At 40.3% G+C, this 25,724-nt stretch overlaps 1 protein-coding gene across 1 annotated transcript in view; it reads left to right on the top strand.

The window, feature by feature from the left end:
* SYTL4 (synaptotagmin like 4) overlaps positions 1-25,724 on the top strand; it is an 89,285-nt gene that overhangs the window by 44,561 nt on the left and 19,000 nt on the right. Inside the window, exons 2-5 of the mRNA XM_023538879.2 lie at positions 285-450; positions 703-918; positions 1,054-1,163; positions 1,391-1,493. Coding sequence (XP_023394647.1) covers positions 341-450; positions 703-918; positions 1,054-1,163; positions 1,391-1,493 — 539 coding nt within the window. The 5' untranslated portion in view covers positions 285-340. The remainder of the gene's footprint in view (positions 1-284; positions 451-702; positions 919-1,053; positions 1,164-1,390; positions 1,494-25,724) is intronic.

The following is a 25,724-nucleotide window of genomic DNA, read 5'->3' as shown; positions in this document are numbered from 1 at the left end:
GCTCAGCTATTCTATGCTCTCTCCAGTCTGGGATGGTTATGCCGAAAGACTAACCCTTTCCCAGAGTCATGAATAAATTTTTCTTCTTGAAAAAATTAAAGCCTTTTCATTTTCAGGGCAGGATTCAGATGGGAGTGAGAGTGGGAGTGGTAAATAGGTATAATATTTCTACTTTGTCTCTTTAGCCTTCCTTAGTGGGGAAGTAGCCTACTGAAAGGCTCTAGGGCTATAGGCCTATTCTGGAGTAAATTATCTGTGCAAAATTAGTTCTTATCTTATTTTAGACAACTCTGGTAGCACTCCTGTCTGGTTGCTTTGAAGAAAGAATACGAAATAAGTCATGTCGGAGATACTCGACTTGTCTTTTCTATCAGACATGGAAAGAGATTCGATCCTCAGTGTTCTACAGCGAGATGAGGAGCTCCAGAAAGCTGATGAGAAAAGGATTAGGTAAGTATCCCAGAAAAAGTATGGGTTCCTAGGCCCTTGACCAATGATAATCTGAGATTTTCCTTATATACTTTTCATCAGATTTTCAGAAAAACATATGTATAAGGTTTACAACTCCTCATTGGTTCATGCTGGGCTCTGAGTTTGTTGCTTTCACAGAACCTATTAGTCTTACTGTGTCTACCCCACAACTCTCTCCATCTAACCTATGCAGATTGTGAATCCAGTTGCTTTTCTCTTGGGTCTTGGCAGGCGACTGAAGAATGAGTTGCTGGAGATTAAAAGGAAAGGGGCCAAGAGGGGCAGCCAACACTACAGTGATCGGACCTGTGCCCGGTGCCAGGAGAGCCTGGGCCGTTTGACTCCCAAGACCAACACTTGTCGGGGTTGTAATCACCTGGTGTGTCAGGACTGTTGTGTCCAGGAAAGCAATGGTACCTGGAGGTGCAAAGTGTGTGCCAAGGAAATGTGAGTGTCACCTGTGGGTGTGCAAAGAGAGGAAATGAGGCCCCAGCTGTGATGAGAATTTCTTCCCTTGGTCTTTGTTGGTTGAGTAACAAGAGCCATTCTTAATATCTGTCATTTTCTTTTGTTCTTTCCCAGAGAGCTAAAGAAGGCGACTGGAGACTGGTTTTACGACCAGAAAGTGAATCGCTTTGATTACCGCACTGGCAGTGAGATAATCAGGATGTCCCTGCGCAACAAACCTGCAGGTATTGGGCATGTCTGGAGGTGCTTAACCTCAGCGATAGATCCTCTGGTGTGGAATCTTAGTGTGTTCTTACTCTGTGGGCTCAGTCAGTTTTTTTTGGGGGGAGCATAAAAAATTGTTTTGCCATCCGTTCTACATGAATGGTATGTTTAAAGGGAAATTATATGGGAATTCTTTCCCTTTTCACCCCTCATCACTACCCGCTGCATGTTTTTGTTTGTCTTAAAGTGAATAAAAGAGAGACAGTGGGACAGTCCCTACTGCATCAGTCGCAGATTGGCGATATCTGGCCAGGAAGAAAGTTTGCTCAGGAGCGACAGAAGGAGTACAGGTAGGAACCAAGTAATTATTTAAAGAAATGCTGCATAACCCTTTAATTTATTATTATTATTATTTTACTTTCTTCTCTTTATAAAATAATAGATGCTCATTATAGGAAAATTTGGAAAAGAGTAAAGTAGGAGGGAAAAAAATCAGTCTTAATCCTACTACCCACGGGCAAGCGTTAACATTTCAGCATATTTACTTTGTCCTTCATAAGAACGAGGAGACTTTGTGGTGCAGTGGTTAAAGTAGTCGGATGCTAACCTTAAGGTCAGCAGTTCGAACCCACCAGCGGCTCCGCAGGAGAAAGATGTCTGCTTCTGTAGAGGTTTACAACCTTGGAAACCCTATGGGGTCGCTATGAGTCAGAATCAACTAGACAGCAGTGGATTTGGTTCATAAGAACAATTTGAGGAAAAATAAAAATGATACATACTCATTAAAATATAACCAGTACAGGAAACTACAAAAAAGGAAGTAACAAATCACCCAAATTCCTGGTTTTTGTATTCACATTGTATGAAAATCATCTCAGATATCTTCTACGCATATATACAGTAAAGTGGATGAATGGCTAGATAGACTGAAAAAATGTTTACAGTATTGGATCATACTGTATTTAATTAAAAGCATTCTTTTTAATTTTACTTGAATTTAAAAGAATAAAACATTGAAATAAAATTGAATTACTAATCTTCAGGCAAATGTTTCTTTGCCATTAAAGTTATTCATCATTAACATCCCTCTAGCCTTAAGAAGAAATATTATAAAACACTAAGAAGAAATATTATAAAACACACAAAATAATAAATGTGGGAGAGGTCGTGGAGAGACTGGAACAGTTATGCAGTGCTGGTGGAAATGTAAAATGGTACAACCACTTTGGAAATTGATTTGACGCTTCCTTAACAAGCTATAAATAGAAGTACCATACAATCCAGCAATCTCACTTCTTGGAATATATCCTAGAAGAATAAGAGCCATCACACAGATAGATATATGCACACCCATACTCATTGCATCACTTTTCACAATAGCAAAAAGATGGAAACAACCTAGATGCCCATCAACAGGTGAATGGATAAACAAACTACGGTACATACACACAATGGAATACTATGCAATGATAAAGAACAATGATGTATCTGCAAAACATCTCACAACATGGATGAATCTGGAAGGCATTATGCTGAGTGACATTAGTCAGTCACAAAAGGACAAACATTGTATGAGACCACTGTTATAAGAACTCAAGAAAAGGTTTAAACACAGAAGAAAACATTCTTTGATGGCTACGAGGGTAGGGAGAGAGGGAGAGGGGAATTCACCAACTAGATAGTAGACAAGAATTATCTTAGGTGAAAGGAGGGACATCACACAATACAGGGGAAGTCAGCACAACTGGACTAAAGCAAAAGCTAAGAAGTTTCCTGAACACAACCACACACTTTGAGGGACAGATTAGCTGGGGCAGGGGGTCTGGGGACCATGGTTTCGGGGAACATCTAGGTCAATTACCACAACAAAATTTATTAAGAAAATGTTCTGCATCCCACTTTGGTGAGTGGCATCTGGAGTCTTAAAGCTTGCAAGCGGCCATCTAAGATGCATGAGTTGGTCCCAACCCACTTGGAGCAAAACAGAATGAAGAACACCAAAGATACAAGGAAAATATTAGCCCAAGAGACAAAAGGGCCACATAAACCAGAGACTCCATCAGCCTGAGACCAGAAGAACTAGATGGTGCCTGGCTACCACCAATGACTGCCCTGACAGGGAACACAACAGAGAGTCCCTGACTAAGCGGGAGAAAAATGTGGAGCAGGACACAAATTCACGCAAAAAGACCAGACTTAATGGTCTGACTGAGACTGGAGGAACACTCGTAGCCATGGCCCCCAGACACTCTGTTAACCCAGAACTAAAACCATTCCTAAAGCCCACTCTTCAGACAAAGATGAGACTGGACTATAAAACATAAAATGAAACTTGTGAAGAGTGTGCTTCTTAGTTCAAGCAGATGAGCTAGTCCAAATGGGCAGCTCTTGTCCGGAGGCAGGATGAGAAGGGAAGGAGGAACAGAAGCTGGTTGGATGGACAGAAACCCAGGGTGGAAAGGGGGAGTGTTCTGTCATATTGTAGGGATTGCAGCTAGTGTTACATAACAATATGTGTATAAATTTTTGTATGAAAAATTTACTTGAGCTGTAAGCTTTCACCTAAAGCACAGTAAAAAAGAAAAATATCCTGAAAACCATGGCACAATCATTTTTTTTCTAATGGTGTTTTTTTTTTTGGTAATACCTTTATTGAGATATAATTCACATACATGCAATTCACCGATTTATAGTATATAATTCAGTGTTCTTAGTATATTCAGAGTTGTGCAGTTATCACCACTATCAATTTTAGAACATTTTCATCACCTCTAAAAGAAACCCTATGTCCTTTAGATATCATCCTCCAAACTTCTCGGCCTCCCCGGCCTTAAGAAATCACTAATCTACTCTCTGTTTCTATAGATTTGCCTATTCTGTACATTTCATATACATTGAATCATATAGTATGTAGTCTTTTGTGTCTGGCTTCTTACACTTGGCATAATGTTTTCAAGGTTCATCCACATTGTAGCACAAATCAGTACTCCATTTCTTTTTAGGAAACCCCAGTGGTGTAGTGGTTAAGAGCTACAGCTGCTAACCAAAAGTTTGGCAGTTCGGATCTACCAGGCATTCCTTGGAAACCCTATGGGGCAGTTCTACTCTGTCCTATAGAGTCACTATGATTCAGAATCGACTCGATGACAATGGGTTTTTTTTTATTCTTTTTTATGACCGAATAATATTCCATTGCACAAATACCACATTTTACTTGTCCATTCATCAGTATGGGCATTTAGCTTGTTCCTACTTTTTGGGTATTATAAATAATGCTGCTATGAACATTTGTGGAAACCCTGGTGGCGTATTAGTTAGGTGCTATGGCTGCTAACCAAGAGGTTGGCGGTTTTAATCCCCAGGTGCTCCTGGAAACTCTATCGGGCAGCTCTACTCTGTCCTGTAGGGTCGCTATGAGTTGGAATCTACTCAATGGCAGTGGGTTTGGTTTTTTGGTTTTATGAACATTTGTGTACAAGTTTTTGTATGGACATTTGTTTTCAGTTCTCTTGGGCATAAAGCCAGGAGTTGAATTGCTGAGTCAAATGGTTAGTCATTTTTTTTACTCTACCTGTTTCAATATTAAACATTATTGATGGACTCTACTATGAATGATGACAATAGCTTTCTTGTACTTCTGCCTCTTTTCCCCTTTTCTTAAATTTTGTTACTTAAATTATTTTTACTTTGTCAGTGTTTATAGCACTTACATTCTGTTCTGCAGCCCGTAAATCATTTTACCTGCTCATTTTGTCTTAGTTTCATATTTAAGAGAATTGTATGCCTACAGCCAGGCCTTGTACCATGGATTCTCTGGTCCTGAACTCTTCACTTTGATTTATTTTCTGATTGTCTGAGTTTCATCATTGAGAAGTTCTTTCAAGAGGGCTTCTGGGTGCTATATTTATTGTATTCTTTCATGTTAAGAACATCTGCCTAGTGCCTTTATGCTTATTGATATCTTGGTTATATATTATATTCTTGAATCATACTTCATTCCCTCAGAATGTTATAGACAATGATCCATTGTCCTCGTCATCATCTCTCTTTTTTTTTAATTGTGCCTTAGGTGAAAGTTTACAGAGCAAATTAGTTTCCCATTCAATAGTTTATACACAAAGTGTTCCATGACATTGGTTACAATCCCTGCAATGTGTTAGTACTCTCCCCATTTCCACCGAGTTCCCCATTTTCATTCGTCTGCTTTTCTTGCCCCTTCCTCCCTTCTCATCTTCGCTTTTGGGCACATGTTGTCCTTCTGGTCTCGTATAATTGATTGTTCTAAAGAGCACTTTCCTCACGGGTGTTATTGTTTATTTCATAGGCCTGTGTGTTATTTGACTGAAAGGTGACCTCTGGGAGTGGCTTCAGATCCAAGATAGAAAGGTGACTAAGGGCCATAGTCTCGGGGGTTCCTCCAGTCTCCGTCAGGCCAGTAAGTCTGGTCTTTTTTAGGAGTTTGAGTTTTGTTACACATTTTACTCCTGCTCTGTCTAGGAGCCTCTATTGTGATCCTGGTCAGAGCAGTTGGTAGTGGTAGCTGGGCACCATCTAGCTCTTCTGATCTCAGGCTAGTGGAGGCTGCAGTTCATGTGGGCCATTAGTCCTTTGGACTATTTGCTGCCTTGAGTCTTTGGTTTTCTTTACTCTCCTTTGTGCAGATGGGAAGAGATCAATAGTTGTATGCTCTCAAGCTTTTAAGACCCCAGACGCTACTCACTGAAGTAGGATGTAAAAAAAAAAAAAAAGATGTAGAACATTGATTTTATAAGCTATTATGCCAACTGACTTAAATGTCCCGAGACTATGATCCCCAGCCCTCGAGCCCAGTAACTCAGTCCCGTAAAGTGTTTGGTTATGTCTAAGAAGTTTCCCTGTGATCCCTGTATGTTCCGTTGTATATATGACTATACATGTAGCACATATGAATATGTATGTAGAAATATCCACAACTTAGTCTATATATGCACATGAATGTACTCCGACCCACCCTTCCATACCTATTCAGCAGGCATATCTGCCTATGTATCCACTTTCCTACCATTTATCATCTGATGTGATTTCCCTATGTGTTGTAAATCCTGTCACGATCATGTTAGTGAGATGGATTAATGGCAGTTATATTGATGAGATCTTCGAGATTAGTGTCTTAAGCCAATCTCTTTTGCGACATAAAAGAAAGAAGTGAGCAGAGAGACATGGGGACCTGATACCACCAAGAAAGCAAAGCGTGTCCTTTGGGCCTGGAGTTCCTGCATGGAGAAGTTCCTAGTCCAGGGGAAGATTGATGACAAGGACCTTCCTTCAGAGCCAACAGAGAGAGGAAGCCTTCCCCAGGAGCTGACGCCCTGAATTTGGACTTCTAGCCTACTAGACTGTGAGAAAATAAATTTCTCTTTGTTAAAGCCATCCACTTATGGCATTTCAGTTATAGCAGCACTAGATAACCAAGACAGTCCTCTTGATGGATTGAGACTTTAATCCTTATATAATGCCCCTTGTCTCATGCTGGATTTTGCCTTAAAGTCTGTTTTATCAGAGTATAATATTGCCACTTATGCTCTTTTTTGGTTACTGTTTGCTTGATATATTTTTTCCATCCTTTGATTTTTAGCTTACTTTTATCTTTGTGTCTAACGTGTGTCCCTCATAGGCAAGATATTGATGAGCTGTTTTTTTTTAATCCATTCTGCCACTCTCTTGCTCTTCACTGGTACATTTAAACCATTTACATTAGTGTGATTATCGATAGGTATGAATTTCATGCTGTCATTTTGTTTTTGTGCCGTTGACAGTTTCTTTGTTCCACTTTTCTGTACTGAGTTTTCTTTGGTTATGGATTTTCTTTTCATTTTCTTCATTGTTGTTATTTTGTGTTTGCTGAGTATTTATGATTTTTTCTTTTTTGAGTGGGTTTATTAGTTTTCTTTGTGGTTACCCCAAAATTTGCCTTTATCTTCCTACATTTAAAACAGTCTTTAATACCTTGATATTTCCTTGACTTCCTCTCTGTATGGAAGTTCTGTACCTACAACAGTTATTCCCCCTTTTTATTTTGATATTGTCGTCATTTACAGATTGACATCTCTGGTTCCCTGCTTTGAGTCTTGCAGCTCTATTTTGTTTTTGAAAATTATTTGGGTTGGTATCTGGATGATACTGTCATGTGTCTTAATCTCAGGTCGTTGTCTGATGTTATTAGTTCTCTGTCCAAAGGATTCCTTTTAATATTTCTTGTAAGGTTGGTCTGGTTTTTACAAATTCCCTCAATTTCTGTTTATCTGGGAATGTCCTAGTTTCACCATTGTATTGGAGAGGCAGTTCTGCTGGATATATAATTCCTGATTGGCAATTTTTTTTTTTCCTTTCAGGGCTTTATATGTATCATCCCATTGCTTTCTTGCCAGCATGATTTCTGCCAAGAAATCAGAGTTTGATCTTATTGGTTCACCTTTGTAGGTGAGAGTTCATTTTCCCCAAGCTGCTCCCAGAATTCTTTCTTTGTCTTTGGTTTTGGAAAGTTTGATTATGATATGTGTTGGTGACTTTCTTTTGGGATCTATCTGGTATGGAGTTCATTGAGTTTCTTGGTTAGATGTCTTCTTGTCTTTCATGATATTAGGGAAGTTCTCTGCCAACAAATTTTCAAAAATTCTCTCTGTGCTTTTTTCTTTTTTTGCCTCCTACTGTTCTGGAATTCTGATCACTCATACATTATTCCTCTTGATAGTGTCTCACATAACTCTTAGACTTTCTTCCTTTTTCTTCAGTCTTTTATCTGATTGTTCCTCAAACAAATTAATGTCAAGGGATTTGTCTTCTATTTCACTGATTCTGTCTTCCATTGATTCAATTTTATTCTTATGTCCTTCCACCCAGTTATCTGTTTCTGAAATTTTAGTCTTAATCTTTTTGATTTCTAGTTGCTGTTTTTGTATGGTTTCTAATTGTCTGTTTATTTTGACATTTTGTTTTTTTATTGTTTTCCTGAGTTGTTCTAGAGTTTTTTCTGTGTTTTCCTTGATCTCTTGAAGGATCCTATATATATCATTCGAATTCCTCATCAGATATTTGCATTACTGTTTCTTCCTCAGGAAGGTGTTCTGGCCTTTTATTTTGGTTACTTGGTTGAGGCACCTTGTCCTGCTTCTTTATGTGATTTTATATTGTCTATTGTCTCTGAGGCATTTAAAGTGTTATTATATTTATTGATTGATTGTATGTTTGCGGCATCCTGGTTTTTTGTTTTGTTTTGATATATCCAGGTGGGTGGGTTGGGCATGCAATGCTGCTCGCTACTCTGGCAGCACTGGGGTGCTCACCAATTGGCTCCAGGTTGGTGGGGCAGCAGCAGGGATTTTGGGGCACGGGTTTCTGTTTGCTGGTCATGTGGGGTAGCTGAGGATGGGCTGAGCAGGTGTTGGCCATCGTCTGTCCTCAGTCCAGAGTTGCGGGAGTGGGCAATGGTACTTGCTGAGTACGTGAGGTGAAAGGTGTGGTGGGGGAGCTGGGGAGGGGGAGTGGGAGCACACTCTCCTCCACTTACCTCCGGCAGGTGGAGTTGCCAGAACAGTCCTGTGCCTCTCAGAGGGGTGGGTTGCTGGGAAGAGGGCGGGAATGGAGTCAGGCTGATGGGATCTCTGGGGTGGTCCCATGCTACTTGTGGAGGTGGGGTGGAGGATGGGCAGGGTTGCCAGAATAGTCCTGAGCCACTTACAGAGGTAAGGTGGGGGTGGGGTTGGGTGAGCAGGATTTCTGGACTGGATCCGCACTACTCAGAGGGCCAGGACATCAAGCTGGGTTCAGGGTAGGGTGGATGGGGTTGCTGGAGCATTCCCAGGCTGTTTGAGGGGCCGGGTGGCCGTTGGGGGGCAGGATCAGGCAGGTGGGTTCACTGGAGCAGTCCTATGCTGCTCTGAAGTGTGGGGGAGTGGGCGGGAGGGGCGGTGTCAAGTGGGTGGGGTTGCTGAAGCATTCCTGCACAGCTCAGGTACAGAGAGGGGGGTGTGGCTGGGCAACCAAGAGCATAGCTGCTCATCGGGTGGGCAAGAGGGGCATAGTGGGTGGGGCTGGGTGGAGGAGGGAAAAGTAGGGGGTCAAACTGTGTCTCCAGCAGTTGGGGGCTGCAGGGATGGGGGATTTGTACCTCTAATCACCAGGAGGGTGTGGGGAAGTAGAGTGTGCTCCTGAGATCACCAGGTGAGGGTGCCTGGGCACATCCCATTGTCTTCAGTCAGCCAATGGGTCTTGGCCCCTATCAGATGTGGCCGGGGACGGGGGATGCTGCCCGCGGTCTGGTCAGGTGGGGAAACTCCTGCTAACACTTTGCAGATCAGTCACTTTGTGTGCGCCACCCACCCCAGTGGTTGGGGACTGCCACTGGTGAGCTGCTCTGTCTATGATTCCTGGTCCCCTCCCCACTCCATGGATGCTGGGATCCCTGGAACTCTCACCCTCCCTCCTCCGCCCTTCCTCTCTAGGGTCAGTTTATGTCCTGCTCACCCCGCTTCACTACTAGTATGTCAAGACAGTTTCTGGCTCATATTGGGAATTCTGTGAAGTTGCCTTTCTGTGCTCCTCACCCAGGATCACTGTTGGCTGTGTCTCAAGATGGCTACGCTGTGCCAGGTCAGCTCGCAGGTTCCCTCTGATCCATATCTCTCCTTGTTCACTGCTTTCGATCAGTTTTTTCTTCCAATCAGTGTTCGATCTGAGTCTTTATCCTTTCATTTGATGTTTAGGGTTTCAGGATTGTCATCTGTATCTGTTTCACTTGGCTTTTCGGGTCTTTGCTATAGAGGAACAGCAAGTTGTTTCTGACTAAACTGCCATCTTGGCTCCTCCTCCCCACTCCATTGACTTCTGTCACTGAACGTAACCGCGAAGAAATGTAAGGCTAGCTTGACTCTTGGTTTTCTCCCTTCTTGTAGGTAGCTTACTCTGTGTGCATGTGTATTTGTGTGTGTATGAGGGAGAGACAGAGATTGATTGATTGGATATGCCTGAAAAATACCTGCTCTTTTCCCTTGAAGTTTATACCTTAAGAAGGATGTATCTCAATGGTGATCATTCTGTATCATTTTTTCCATGTATGCAGTGTGCCCTTGATGAGTTCTTTCTTCATTGCTGAAATTTTTTCCTATTGTGTCTGTGGATAATAGGTGTTCCATTTGTTGCATTCTCTACCTCAGGGACATTAAAAAGAAAGAAAAAAGTTGCCATAGAGTCAATTCTGAATCATGGTGACCTCATATGTTTCAGAGTAGAACTGTACCCCATAGGATTTTCAGAAGCAGATAACCAGGCCTTTCTTCCGAGTCACCTCTGGGTGGGTTCTAACCATCAACCTTTCAGTTAGTAGTTGAGTTTTTAACCATTTATGCCACCCAGGGACCCCTTCAGGGATATTGTTGTTGTTGTTAGGTGCTGTCGAGTCAGTTCTGACTCATAGTGACCCCATGTACAGCAGAACAAAACACTGCCCGGTCCTGCACCATCGTCATGATAGTTGCTGTTTGAGCCCATTATTGCAGCCACTGTCAATCCATCTCATTAAGGGACTTCTTCTTTTTCACTGACTCTCTACTTTACCAAGCACGATGTCCTTTTCCAGGGACTACTCCCTCCTGATATGGTTCCTGTCTATGATTCCTGTCCAAAGTATGTGAGATGTAGTCTCGCCATCCTTGCTTCTAAGGAGCATCCTGGTCGCACTTCTTCCAAGACAGATTTGTTTGTTCTTTTGGCAGTCCACAGGATATTCAATATTCTTCACCAACATCACAATTCAGAGGCGTCAATTCTTCTTTGGTCTTCCTTATTCATTGTCCAGCTTTCAGATGCATATGATGTGATTGAAAATACCATGGCTTGGGTCAGGCGCACCTTAGTCTTCAAGGTGACATCTTTGCTCTTCAACACTTTAAAGACGGACTTTGCAGCAGATTTACCCAATGCGCTGCGTCTTTTGATTTCTTGACTGCTGCTTCCGTGGGTGTTGATTGTGGATCCAAGTAAAATTAAACCCTTGACAACTTCAGTCTTTTCTCCATTTATCATGATGTTGCTTATTGGTCCAGTTGTGAGGATATTTGTTTTCTTTATGTTGATGTGTAATCCATACTGAAGGCTGTGGTCTTTGATCTTCATTAGTAAGTGCTTTAAGTCCTCTTCACTTTCAGCTGGAAGGGTTGTGTCATCTGCGTATATTGTTGGTTGTTAATGAGACTTCCTCAAATCCTGATGCCATTTTCTTCATATAATCCAGCTTCTTGGGTTATTTGCTCAACATACAGATTAAATAAGTATGACGAAAGGTTACAACTGTGCTGCACACCTTTCCTGATTTCAAACCACACAGTATCCCATTGTTCTCTTAGAACAACTGCCTCTTGGTCTGTGTACAGGTTCTGCATGAGTACATGTTATGATCTACACAGTCGAACGCATTTGCATAGTCAATAAAACACAGGTAAACCTCTTTCTGGTATTCTCTGCTTTCCGCCAAGATCCATCTGGCATCAGCAATGATATCCTTCATTCCATGTCCTCTTCTGAATCTGACTTGAATTTCTAGCAGTTCCCTATGTACTGCTGCAACCGTTTTTTAATTATCTTCAGCAAAATTTTACTTGTGTGTGATATTGTTTGGTAAATTTCCACATTAGACTGTCTTTATCCTAGATTTCTGTTCTTTTACTATCAAATCTAATAGGAAAAGAGGAAAACACTTTTGTCCATGCTATTACTTTGATTTTCACCTGTGCTTTTCCTTCCTTCCTTCTTTCTATCCTTTCTTCCTTCCTGTTTATAATTTATTTATGCAAATGAATTGTTTTAGGTGTTAATTTGTTTTCTTTACTCTCAATCTTTTTTCTCTTATTTTGATGTTTTTTCATCTTGTATTTCAGCTCCTGTGCTTTGTTTAATCTATATTCTTATTCGCTTCCTGCGTAGTGTACAGGACTCACAGGAAATCTACTTATCTTTATAGGGTTATATTCTTCTCCAGATTGGGTTCTTCATCCAGTTTGCAAATTGTTCCTATCTCTCCTTACCATATGGCATATTTATGTATTTGTCATACCATTTCTTTTCATTTTACTCATGTTTAACGTGGGCAACTCTGCCTGTATCTTCTGTTTACTCTGATAAAATCAAAACCAAAGAAACCACTGCCACTGAGTTGATTCCTACTCGTAGCAACCCTATAGGACAGAGTAGAACTGCCCCGTAGGGTTTCCAAGGCTGTAAATCTTTATGGAAGCAGATTGCCACATCTTTCTCCTGCAGATGGTGGGTTCAAACCGCCAACCTTTTGGTTAGCAGCTGAGTGCTTTAACCTCTGCATCACCAGGGCTCCCTCTTACTCTAGTGTGTGTGAATTCTTCTTGACAGGCTTCTCATCAAAACTTGAAACCATTTATTTCTTTTCCCCACCCAGCAAGTCTTTAGTTTAAGGACTGAGTATTGCTTTCTATTTACTTCTTTTTTTGTAAACTGAAGGGTAGGGTGGAAGACAACTTGGGTTCCTCAGTTTTGGTCTCCTGAAATTCTCTTAAATATCCTGTTTCATGGCTCACTTGTCCCAGTTCCTGGTGAATCTTCTAGCTCATACAAGTGCCCTGGGAGATGACATGTCCTGGCGGTCTTGTCTGCCTCTGTTGGCGTCCCATAGTGGTACCTGGGACTACAAATTCTCAGGACTTTTGTTTTACTTGACTTACCCCAGGACTCATTTAGTCTGCATATCTCTACACTGAAGAAATTTTGTTGAACTAAATCTTTTGTTTTCATAGCCATGACTTTTTGAACTTTATGTCTTGAGACTTTACTCTTTACCTCATTTGGTTGCTACTGGTGCATTTTTGGCAGTGTGTGTATATGTGTGTCTAACTCCCCCCCAACCCCAGCCAAAGGGAAATGTCTTTATCATGTTTTATATGACTGTTGAAAAACAATATAGACCCACTGAGGCTAGAGAAACCCTGGAGACTATTGCCCTGGGATACTCTTCAAACCTTGAAATGAAACTATCCCCTGAAGTCATTTTTAAGCAAACAAAATAAGAAAACAGTTTAGCTCAAAAAGTAAAAAATGCCAATTAAAGTATTGTTTTTTTTTTAAAATCATCTATGTGAGATCAAAGGGACAACAGTAACTCTACCATATAGATGAGACGTTCAGGGGGCAGTGAGTCTAAATTAAGGAGCCCTGGGGATGCAGTGGTTAAGCACTCAGCTACTAACCAAAAGGTTGGTGGTTCAAACCCACCAGCCACTCTGCAGAAGAAAGATGTGGCAGTCAGCTTCTGTAAAGAAGCTGCCCTGGAAACCCTATGGGGCAGTTCTACTCTGTCCTATAAGGTCACTATGAATCAGAATTGACTTGATGGCAATGGGTTTAATGGGAGTCTAAATTAATGAGATCACGTGAAATAACGAGCAGAAGTAATGAGAATGTTGACACAATATGAAGAATGTAACCAATGTAACTGAACAACATGTGTAGAAATTGTTGAATGGGAGCATCTTTCGATGTGTATACTTTCATCGAAAACGAAAAAAAAGAAAAAACGATATAGAAATATATAAAATAACTTTCCAGTAACCTCACCACCTCTGCCCCAGACAGTTATTGTTAGCAGTCACTAATAGTTTCAGCATGTGGACTACTGGACTATCTAAATGTACAGATATGGATTGAGTTCTTAAATTTTTAATTTATTTTAAAAAAATAGGACCTTAATATATGCATGTTAAGTGAGAAAATTAACTTAAAACTCAATAATACAGACAATCTAATTGAAAATGGACAAAAGATTTGACCAAACATTTCACCAAAGACAGTATAATTCAAACAAAACTAAAAACGCGTGAACGATGGAAGATAAATTAGATAACTGGGACCTCCTAAAACTTAAATATTTATGTTCATCAAAAGACTTTACCAAGAGAATAAAAAGAGAACCTACAGACTGGGAAAAAATCTTTGGCAAAGACATACCTGACAAGGGTCTAATTGCTAAAATATATAGAAAACTTCAACAACTCAACAACAAAAAGGCAGGCAATCCAATCAAAAAAAAAAATGGGCAAGGGACATGAAAAGACACTTCACCAAAGAGAACGTTCAGGTGGCCAATAAATACATGAAAAGATGCTCGTGATTGTTATCCATTAACCAAACAAAAACCAAACCTATTGCCGTTGAGTCGAGTCCAACTCATAGTGACCCTATAGAACAGGGTAGAACTGCCCCATAGGTTTTTCAAGGCTATAACGGTTATGGAAACTGACTGCCACATTTCTCCCATGGAGCAGCCGGTGGGTTTGAACTGCCGACCCTGTGGTAAGCAGCCAAGTGCTTAGCCACTGCACTACCATTAGCCATTAAAACAAAAAACCAAACCCATTGTCGTCAAGCCAATTCTGACTCATAGCGACACTATATCAAAATTACAATGTATAAAATTCTCACCATTGCTGGTGAGAGTGTAAAATGGTACAGCCATTTTGGAAAACAGTGTGGTAGTTACTCAGAAAACTAAAAATAGAGCTACCATATGACCCAGCAATTCCATTCCTAGGTATATACCCAAAAGACTTTAAAGCAGAGACTCGAAAAGAGACTTGTACACCAATGTTCATTGCGGCACTATTCACAATAGCCAAAAGGTGGAAATAACCTAAATGCCCATCAGAAGATGAGTGGATAAGCAAAATGTGGTACATACATATAATAAAATACTACTTAACCAGTAGGAGAAAAGAAAATTTGATACATGCTACAGTTTGGATAGAACTTGAAGACGTTATGCTGAACAAAATAAGCCAGTCACAAAAGGACAAATATTGCATAACCTCACTTACATAAAAAGACAAGAAAAAGCAAATGTATAGAGACCAAAGTGTGTTAGTGTTTACCAGAGGTGGAAGGGAGCGAGAAAAGGGAGGTTAATGGTGACGGGAAAATCACATTGATTAAGGGTAGGGTTGTACATCTAATTGTTATAATCGCTGTCAGTAAGTTGGACACCTGTATAAAGTTGAATTCGCAAAAATTGTGTGATAGATATTTTTACAACGATGACAAAAAAGAGAGAGAGAACAACTGCTGAGGCTGTTTATGTACAAACCAAACACCTCAAAGGATTAGGTTTCTTGATTTGGAGGTTTAAGGTCATGGATTCATGGAAAATCCCAGTTAATTAATTGGCCTGGTAATGTGTTTAGTGCTTCTGTTTTACCTCCTAGTTCACCGTATAGTTTCTGGGGTCTTAAAGGCCCGCAAGAGCCTTCCAAGACAGAGCAATTGGTCTCTCTTCACCTGGAGCAACAGAGGAAGAAAGAGAGTAAGGAATAGAAGGAGCATATTGAATGTGTGGCTGACTGCCTCCATGAACAACTGCATCCTTTGCCATGAGACCAGAAGAACTGGATCATGCCTGGCTGCCATTACTGAACATTTTTATCAAAGATCCTATAGAAGAATCCTGATCAAAAGTGGGAAAATACAGAACAGAATTTCAAATTCTCATGGACTCTAGACTTTCTGGAGCCATGGAGGGTGAACCCCTGGCACTATTGCCCTGAGATCATCTTTAAACCTTAAACCAAAAATATCCCCTGAGCTGGGGACCATGGTCTCAGGGGACATCTAGCTCAACTGGCATAACACAGTTTATAAGGACAATGTTCTACATCCTACTTTGGTGTGTAGCATCTGGGACCATAAAAGCTTGTGAGCAACCATCTAAGATATGTCTACTGGTCCCACTCAGTCTGGAGCAAGGGAGAATGAAGAAAACCAAAGACATAAGGGAAAGATTAGTCCACAGGACTAATGGACCACAAGTACCACAGCCTCCACTTGACTAAGACCAGTACAACTAGATGGTGCCTAGCTACCACCACTGACTGCTCTGACAGGGATCACAATAGAGGGTCCTAGACAGAGTTGGAGAAAAATGTAGAACAAAATTCTAACTCACGAAGACAAGACTTACTGGTTGGACGGAGACTGGAGAAACCCTGAGAGTATGGCCCCTGGACACCCTTTTAACGAAAATGAAGTCACTCCTGAGGCTCACCCTTTAGCCAAAGATTAGACAGGCTCGTAAAACAAAATGGGACTAAATGGGCACACCAGCCCAGGAGCAAGGACAAGAAGGCAGGAGGGGACAGGAAAGCTGGTAATGAGGATGCCAGGGTCGAGAAGGGGAGAATGTTGACATGTCATGGGGATGGCAGCCAATGTCAGAAAATAATATGCATATTAATTGTTTAATGAAAAACTGATTTGCTCAGTAAACCTTCACCTAAAGTGCAATAAAAAAAATTACCCCAAACACCCTTTTAATTCAGTACTGAAGCCACTCCTGTGGTTCACCCTTCAGCCAAAGATTAGACAGGCCCATAAAACAAAACAAGACTAAATGGGCACACCAGCCCAGGAGCAAGGACAAGAAGGCAGGAGTTGACAGGAAAGCTGGTAATGGGGAACCCAAGGTCGAGAAGGGAAGAGTGTTGACATGTTGCAGACTTGGCAACCAATGTCACAAAACAATTTGTGTATTAATTGTTTAACGAGAAACTAATTTGCTTTGTAAACCTTCACCTAAAGTGCAATTAAAAAAATTATCTTGGATACCCTTTTAACTCAGTGCTGAAGTCACTCCTGAGGTTAACCCCTCAGCAAGGGATTAGACAGGCCTGTAAAACAAACAATAATACACATAGCTCAACCACATATATGACACTAAATGGGCACACCAGCCCAGGGGTAAGGACAAGAAGTCAGGAGGGGACAGGAAAGCTGGACGAATGGAAATGGGGAACCCAATTTCGAGAAGGGGAGAGTGTTGATGTGTCGCGGGATTGGCAACCAGTGTCACAAAACAATATGTGTATTGTTTAATAAGAAACTAATTTGCTCTATAAGCCTTCATCTAAAGCACAATTTAAGAAAAAAAAAATCCCCTGGAGTCACCTTAAAACTGAACAATAGTTTAGCCAGTGAAAAAAGGTCTGTCTTGAGCATCATGCTCTTTTAAGAACTATGTATGTGGAGTCAAATTGACAATAGAAACTCAAAAGATTAGATAGGAACCTTAGGGGGCAATGAGTTTGTTAATGAGGGAGGAACAACTCAGAAAAGTAGGGGAAGAATGGTTGCACAACCCAAAGAATGTAATCAGTGTCTCTAAATTGTACATGTAGAAAATGTTGGAATGGTGTATGTTTTGCTGTGTATATTCTCAGCAACAACAACAAGAAAAACTACAATGAGATACCATCTCACCCCTGCTAAAATGGCACTGATCAAAAAACAGAAAACAACAAATGCTGGCAAGGTTGTGGGGGGATTGGAACTCTTATACACTGCAGGTGGGATTGTAAAATGGTACAACCACTATGGAAAACAGTATGGCACTTCCTCAAAAAGCTAGGAACAGAAATACCTTATGATTCAGCAATCCCACTCCTAGATATATATCCTAGAGATGCAAGAGCAGTGACATGAATAGATATATGCACACTATGTTCACGGCAGCGTTATTCACAATAGCAAAAAGATGGGAACAAGCTAAGTGCCCATCAATGAATAAGTGGATAAACAAATAGCGGTACATACATACAATGGAATACTATGCAACTATAAAGAATAATGAGGAGTCTGCAAAGCATCTTGTAACATGGATGGATGGATCTGTAGGACAATTTCAATAAATGTTATATACAATTTTGCAACAACAGTAAAAAGAACCAAAAAATATGTGTGTCCTTATGTACGTAGATATAGATGTATGTATGTGTATAGGAAGGCATATGTGAGTACATGCATGTGCACACATAGGTGTATCTATAGGCATATTTATATATGCTTGTGTGTGCTGCATATATATCCATATATATAACAAACCACATAGAGGGCACAGTTACGGAGGTTTCCTAGACATATCCAGATAACTCACAGGATTGATTTACTGGGTTAAAAGGCTTGTGACCATATTTTGACCATAGTCTCAAGGCACAACTTAGTCAATTGGCATCACAGTTTACAAAGATAATGTTCTACATCCTAGTTTCGTGGTTCCCCACACAAAACCACAGCCCCTTCTAACCTGAGACCAGAAGAACTAGATGGTGCCCAGTTACCCTAATGACCATTCTGACCAGGGACACAATAGAAGGCCCCGGAGAGAATGAGAGAAAAATGTAGAACAAAACTCAAATTCCTAAAAAAGGGCAGACCTATTCGACCGATAGATACTAGAGGAACTCCCAAAACTATCACCCTAAAATAACCTTTGAACTTGGAATTAAAGCTACTTCTGCAGGTCATCTTTTAGCCAAATAATAGATTGGCTTATAAAATAAACAATATTACCCATGAGTATTGTGCTCCCTTAAACGGTTAGCTATATGAGACCAAACAGTCAAAATTTACCCAAAAGCAAAGATGAGAAGGCAGGGAGGGGGAAGGGAAGCTAGATCAACGGAAGCAGAATGGACAGAATGGAAGTAATGAGAATGCTGACACATTGTAACAACTGTAGCCAATGGCACAGAACAATTTGTATAAAAATTGTTAAAGGGGAACCTGATTCACTCTGTAAACTTTCACCTAAAAGTATTATTTTAAAAAAAGATGATATAGAGATGGCCAATAAGCACATGAAAAGATGCTCAACATCATTAGTCATTAGAAAAATGAAAATTAAAATCACAGTAAGATTGCACTGTATACCCAGTAAAACCAAAAAAAACCAAACCCATTGCTGTTCAGTTGGTTCTGACTCATGTTGACCCCGTGTGTTACAGAGTAGAACTGTGCTCCATAGGGTTTCTTTGGCCGTAATCTTTACACAAACAGATCACCCGGACTTTCTTCTGTAGTACTGCCGGATGGGCTTGAACAACCAACCACTAGGTTAGTAGTCAAGTGTAAACCGTTTGCTCTATATGAGGACCTTGTAGAGGAGCCCTGGTGGCACAGAGGTTAAGAGCTTGGCTACTAACCAAAAGGTTGGCTGTTCAGCTCTACCCAACTGCTCTGCAGGAGAAAGAACTGGTGATCTGCTCCCATAAAATTAAAAATATAAAAAACCTTATAGAAGACATCAAGGAGGGAATAAGGAAATTCATAGAAAGCAACGAGAATGAAAATACTTCCTATCAAAACCTCTGGGACACAGCAAAAGCAGTGCTCAGAGGCCAATTTATATCGATAAATGCACACATACAAAAAGAAGAAAGAGCCAAAAGCAGAGAACTGTCCCGACAACTTGAACAAATAGAAACTGAGCAACAAAAGAACCCATCAGCCACCAGAAGAAAACAATAAAAATTAGAGCTGAACTAAACGAATTAGAGAACAGAAAAACAATCGAAAGAATTAACAAAGCCAAAAGCTGGTTCTTTGAAAAAATTAACAAAATTGATAAACCATTGGCTAGACTGACTAAAGAAATACAGGAAAGGAAACAAATAACCCGAATAAGAAATGAGAAGGACCACATCACAAGAGAACCAAATGAAATTAAAAGAATCATTTCAGATTATTATGAAAAATTGTACTCTAACAAATTTGAAAACCTAGAAGAAATGGATGAATTCCTAGAAACACACTACCTACCTAAACTAACACATTCAGAAGTAGAACAACTAAATAGACCCATAACAAAAAAAGAGATTGAAACGGTAATCAAAAAACTCCCAACAAAAAAAAGCCCTGGCCCGGACGGCTTCACTGTAGAGTTCTACCAAACTTTCAGAGAAGAGTTAACACCACTACTACTAAAGGTATTCCAAAGCATAGAAAATGACGGAATACTACCCAACTCATTCTATGAAGCCACCATCTCCCTGATACCAAAACCAGGTAAAGACATTACAAAAAAAGAAAATTATAGACCTATAGCCCTCATGAACATTGATGCAAAAATCCTCAACAAAATTCTAGCCAATAGAATCCAACAACACATCAAAAAAATAATTCACCCTGATCAAGTGGGATTTATACCAGGTATGCAAGGCTGGTTTAATATCAGAAAAACCATTAATGTAATCCATCACATAAATAAAACAAAAGACAAAAACCACATGATCTTATCAATTGATGCAGAAAAGGCATTTGACAAAGTCCAACACCCATTCATGATAAAAACTCTTACCAAAATAGGAATTGAAGGAAAATTCCTCAACATAATAAAGGGCATCTATGCAAAGCCAACAGCCAATATCACTCTAAATGGAGAGAACTTGAAAGCATTTCCCTTGAGAACGGGAACCAGACAAGGATGCCCTTTATCACCGCTCTTATTCAACACTGTGTTGGAAGTCTTAGCCAGGGCAATTAGGCTAGACAAAGAAATAAAAGGCATCCAGATTGGCAAGGAAGAAGTAAAGTTATCACTATTTGCAGATGACATGATTATATACACAGAAAACCCTAAGGAATCCTCCAGAAAACTACTGAAACTAATAGAAGAGTTTGGCAGAGTCTCAGGTTATAAAATAAACATACAAAAATCACTTGGATTCCTCTACATCAACAAAAAGAACACCGAAGAGGAAATAACCAAATCAATACCATTCACAGTAGCCCCCAAGAAGATAAGATACTTAGGAATAAATCTTACCAAGGATGTAAAAAACCTATACAAAGAAAACTACAAAGCTCTACTACAAGAAATTCAAAAGGACATACTTAAGTGGAAAAACATACCTTGCTCATGGATAGGAAGACTTAACATAGTAAAAATGTCTATTCTACCAAAAGCCATCTATACATTTAACGCACTTCTGATCCAAATTCCAATGTCATATTTTAAGGGGATAGAGAAACAAATCACCAATTTCATATGGAAGGGAAAGAAGCCCCGGATAAGCAAAGCACTACTGAAAAAGAAGAAGAAAGTGGGAGGCCTCACCTTACCTGACTTCAGAACCTATTATACAGACACAGTAGTCAAAACAGCCTGGTATTGGTACAACAACAGACACATAGACCAATGGAACAGAATTGAGAACCCAGACATAGATCCATCCACGTATGAGCAGCTGATATTTGACAAAGGACCAGTGTCAATTAACTGGGGAAAAGATAGCCTTTTTAACAAATGGTGCTGGCATAACTGGATATCCATTTGCAAAAAAATGAAACAGGACCCATACCTCACACCATGCACAAAAACTAACTCCAAGTGGATCAAAGACCTAAACATAAAGACTAAAACGATAAAGATCATGGAAGAAAAAATTGGGACAACCCTAGGAGCCCTAATACAAGGTATAAACAGAATACAAAACATTACCAAAAATGATGAAGAGAAACCCGATAACTGGGAGCTCCTAAAAATCAAACACCTATGCTCATCTAAAGACTTCACCAAAAGAGTAAAAAGACCACCTACAGATTGGGAAAGAATTTTCAGCTATGACATCTCCGACCAGCGCCTGATCTCTAAAATCTACATGATTCTGTCAAAACTCAACCACAAAAAGACAAACAACCCAATCAAGAAGTGGGCAAAGGATATGAACACACATTTCACTAAAGAAGATATTCAGGCAGCCAACAGATACATGAGAAAATGCTCTTGATCATTAGCCATTAGAGAAATGCAAATTAAAACTACGATGAGATTCCATCTCACACCAGCAAGGCTGGCATTAATCCAAAAAACACAAAATAATAAATGTTGGAGAGGCTGCGGAGAGATTGGAACTCTCATACACTGCTGGTGGGAATGTAAAATGGTACAAGCACTTTGGAAATCTATCTGGCGTTATCTTAAACAGTTAGAAATAGAACTACCATACAACCCAGAAATCCCACTCCTAGGAATATACCCTAGAGATACAAGAGCCTTCATACAAACAGATATATGCACACCCATGTTTATTGCAGCTCTGTTTACATTAGCAAAAAGTTGGAAGCAACCAAGGTGTCCATCAAGGGATGAATGGGTAAATAAATTGTGGTATATTCACACAATGGAATACTACGCATCGATAAAGAACAGTGACGAATCTCTGAAACATTTCATAACATGGAGGAATCTGGAAGGCATTATGCTGAGCGAAAGTAGTCAGAGGCAAAAGGACAAATATTGTATAAGACCACTATTATAAGATCTTGAGAAATAGTAAACCTGAGAAGAACACATACTTTTGTGGTTACGAGGGGGGGAGGGAGGGAGGGAGGGAGAGGGTTTTTTATTGATTAATCAGTAGATAAGAACTGCTTTAGGTGAAGGGAAAGACAACACTCAATACATGGAAGGTCAGCTCAATTGGACTGGACCAAAAGCAAAGAAGTTTCCGGGATAAAATGAATGCTTCAAAGGTCAGCGGAGCAAGCGCGGGGGTCTGGGGAACATGGTTTGCGGGGACTTCTAAGTCAATTGGCAAAATAATTCTATTATGAAATCATTCTGCATCCCACTTTGAAATGTGGCGTCTGGGGTCTTAAATGCTAACAAGCGGCCATCTAAGATGCATCAATTGGTCTCAACCCACCTGGAGGAAAGGAAAATTAAGAACACCAAGCCCACACGGCAACTAAGAGCCCAAGAGACAGAAAGGGCCACATGAACCAGAGACCTACATCATCCTGAGACCAGAAGAACTAGTTGGTGCCCGGCCACAATCGATGACTGCCCTGACAGGGAGCACAGCAGAGGATCCCTGAGGGAACAGGAGATCAGTGGGATGCAGACCCCAAATTCTCATAAAAAGACCAAACTTAATGGTCTGACTGAGACTGGAGGAATCCCGGTGGCTATGCTCTCCAGACCTTCTGTTGACACAGGACAGGAACCATCCCCGAAGACAACTCATCAGAAATGAAAGGGACTGGTCAGCGGGTGGGAGAGGGACGCTGATGAAGAGTGAGCTAATTATATCAGGTGGACACTTGAGATTGTGTTGGCAACTCTTGTCTGGAGGGGGGATGGGAGGATAGAGAGAGAGGAAAGCCGGCAAAATTGTCAAGAAAGGAGAGACTGAAAGGGCTGACTCAAGACGGGGAGAGAAAGTGGGAGTAGGGAGTGAGATGTATGTAAACGTATATGTGTCAGACTGATTGGATTTGTAAACGTTCACTTGAAGCTTAATAAAAGTTATTAAAAAAAAATATAAAAAACCTAGAAAACCCTAAAGGGAAGTTCTCCTCTGTCACATGGAGTCACTATGAGTTGAAATCCACTCTTGACAGCACCCAAGAACAACAGGGACCCACTGTTGTTGTTAGATGTCATTGAGTCAATTTCGACTCAACAGCGACCCCATGTGACACAGTAGAACTTCCCCATAGGGTTTCCTAGGCTGTGATCTTTATGGAAGCAAATCACCAGGTCTTTCTCGTGCAGAGCTGCTGGATGGGTTCAAACTGCCAACCTTTTGGTTAGCAGCCAAGTGTTTAAGCATTGTACCACCAAAGCTCCTTTATACCCACTAGAGTAGCTAAAACTAAAGACTGACCATTCCAATTGTCGGAGAGAATGTGGAGCAACTGGCACTCTCTTACACTGCTAGTGGGAATATAATGTGAGGCAGCCATTTTGAAAAACAGTTTGGCGGTGTCTTAAAATGTTAAATGTGTACCAACCATTCAACTACTAGCCATTCACCCAAGAGAAGCAAAAGCATATGTCCACCCAAAGACTTGTACGTGAATGTCCGTAGCAGCTGTATTTGTAATAGCTAAAAGTGAGAGACAAGCCAAGTGTCCATCAACAGGTGAATGGGTAAACTGTAGTAGATTTATACAATTGCTACTCAGCAATAGAAAAGAATGACCTGATACATGCAACATCATGGATGGATCTCCAAATAATCATGCTGAGTGAAAGAAGCCAGACATACAAGTATATGATTTCATTTATATAAAATTAGAGAAAATGCAAACTAATTTATAGTGACAGAAAGCAGATCAGCACTTGCCTGGGGACAAGGGCAGGGAGGGAGGGAGGGATTGCAAAGGGGCACAAGGAGACTTTGGGAGTAATAGATATGTTCATTATTTTAATTGTGGTGATGGTTTCACATGCGTATGCTTATGTCAAAACTCATCAAATTGCACACTTAAGCTTGTGCAGTTTATTTATGTCAGTTATAACTCAATTAAGCTGTAAAACAAAAAAAAATTGTAGAAAAATATTACATGGACATCTTTCCATGTCAGCACCAAGGATCTACCTCATTCTTTTTGCTATCTGTATGGTGTTTCGTTGTATGGATGTACTGTGATTTTATCCACACAGCCTTGGGTGGGTGACTCATCAGGTCCAGGTGATGAGGCCCCCTTTTCCCTTTTTGTATAAGGACAAGAATGGCTTTTATTTGCTGAACCTGATTAACACGTCTGACATCATCGTTCAGAATGTAATTTCTGAAACCTACTGCTTCTGGCTGTCTATGACCTCTTGTCTCATTGGACCCAGAAGACTCTTATTTATCCTAAACATGGAACCAGATTAAGTGACCATAAATGATCTTTTCCATAAAATTATGGAGCCTTGGAGATAATCTAATTCAACCGTCCTTATTTTTTCAGAAAAGAAAGCAGGATAAGTGATTTACCTGAGATCATGCAGATAGAGCCCATCTCTTAGTCTATTTTTTCCTGCACAGATGTCAAATAATTGCTTTTTTGCCCTACGGTTGTTTGTATCAGCTCTGGATTAGTACGTATTAATCTCTAGGAAAAAAAGGAAAAGCACTATCCGTGGACCATTGTTAAACTACCTCTCTAGAGGAATGGTTCCACTTTTGTTGTTTTTTTCTTTGGAGAAGATGGGGGAAAGAGTGATTCTAAAGTAAAACCGAAATTAAGTTCCTTGCTGATTGTAACTTGTGCTATAAAGCTAATACAACTCCCAAGGAATGACTGCTGTTTCACTTCTTGTATGCCCTAGGATTTCAACCCCTGCTGTCTGTTTTCCTAGAAGTATCACAAACACCATGCTGTAACTTGGAGAGTTCATTCTATAATGCTTTAAGACAGATTTTGGTTACTTCATTATTTGTTCATTTATTTGCTCATTTGTTTAACAGGTATCTATGAATGAGTACTATGTGCCAGGCACTGTTTTAGGCACTGGGAATATGCCAGTGAATACAACAAAGCCCCTTGCTCATCGAGCTTAGATTTGGGGGGGGGTGAGAGATACAGACAATAATTAATAAAGCAAATATATAGTATATTAGACGTTGACATGTGCTGTGGAGAAAATTAAGTAGAGTGCCAGGAAAGCATGTGTGTACATATGCTGGAGTTTTTATTTTCATAATTTATTTTATTTTTTGTTGTTGAGAATATACACAACAGAACATCCACCAATTCAACAATTTCTACATGTACACTTCAGTGACATTGATTATATTCTTTGAGTTATGCAACCATTTTTACCCTCCTTTTCTGAGTTGTTCCTCCCCCATTAACGTAAACTCACTGCTCCCTAAATTTCCTATCTAATCTTTTGAATTGCTGTTGTCAATTTGATTCCATATAGATAGATCTTAAAAGAGTACAATGCTCAAGGCATATTGTGTTTACTACCTAAGCTAGAC

The sequence above is a fragment of the Loxodonta africana genome, chromosome X (genome assembly GCF_030014295.1).
Source record: "Loxodonta africana isolate mLoxAfr1 chromosome X, mLoxAfr1.hap2, whole genome shotgun sequence".
NCBI classification, from domain to species: domain Eukaryota; kingdom Metazoa; phylum Chordata; class Mammalia; order Proboscidea; family Elephantidae; genus Loxodonta; species Loxodonta africana.
The sequence above is the reverse complement of the archived record's forward strand: the minus strand, read 5'-3'. Positions and strand labels throughout refer to the sequence as shown.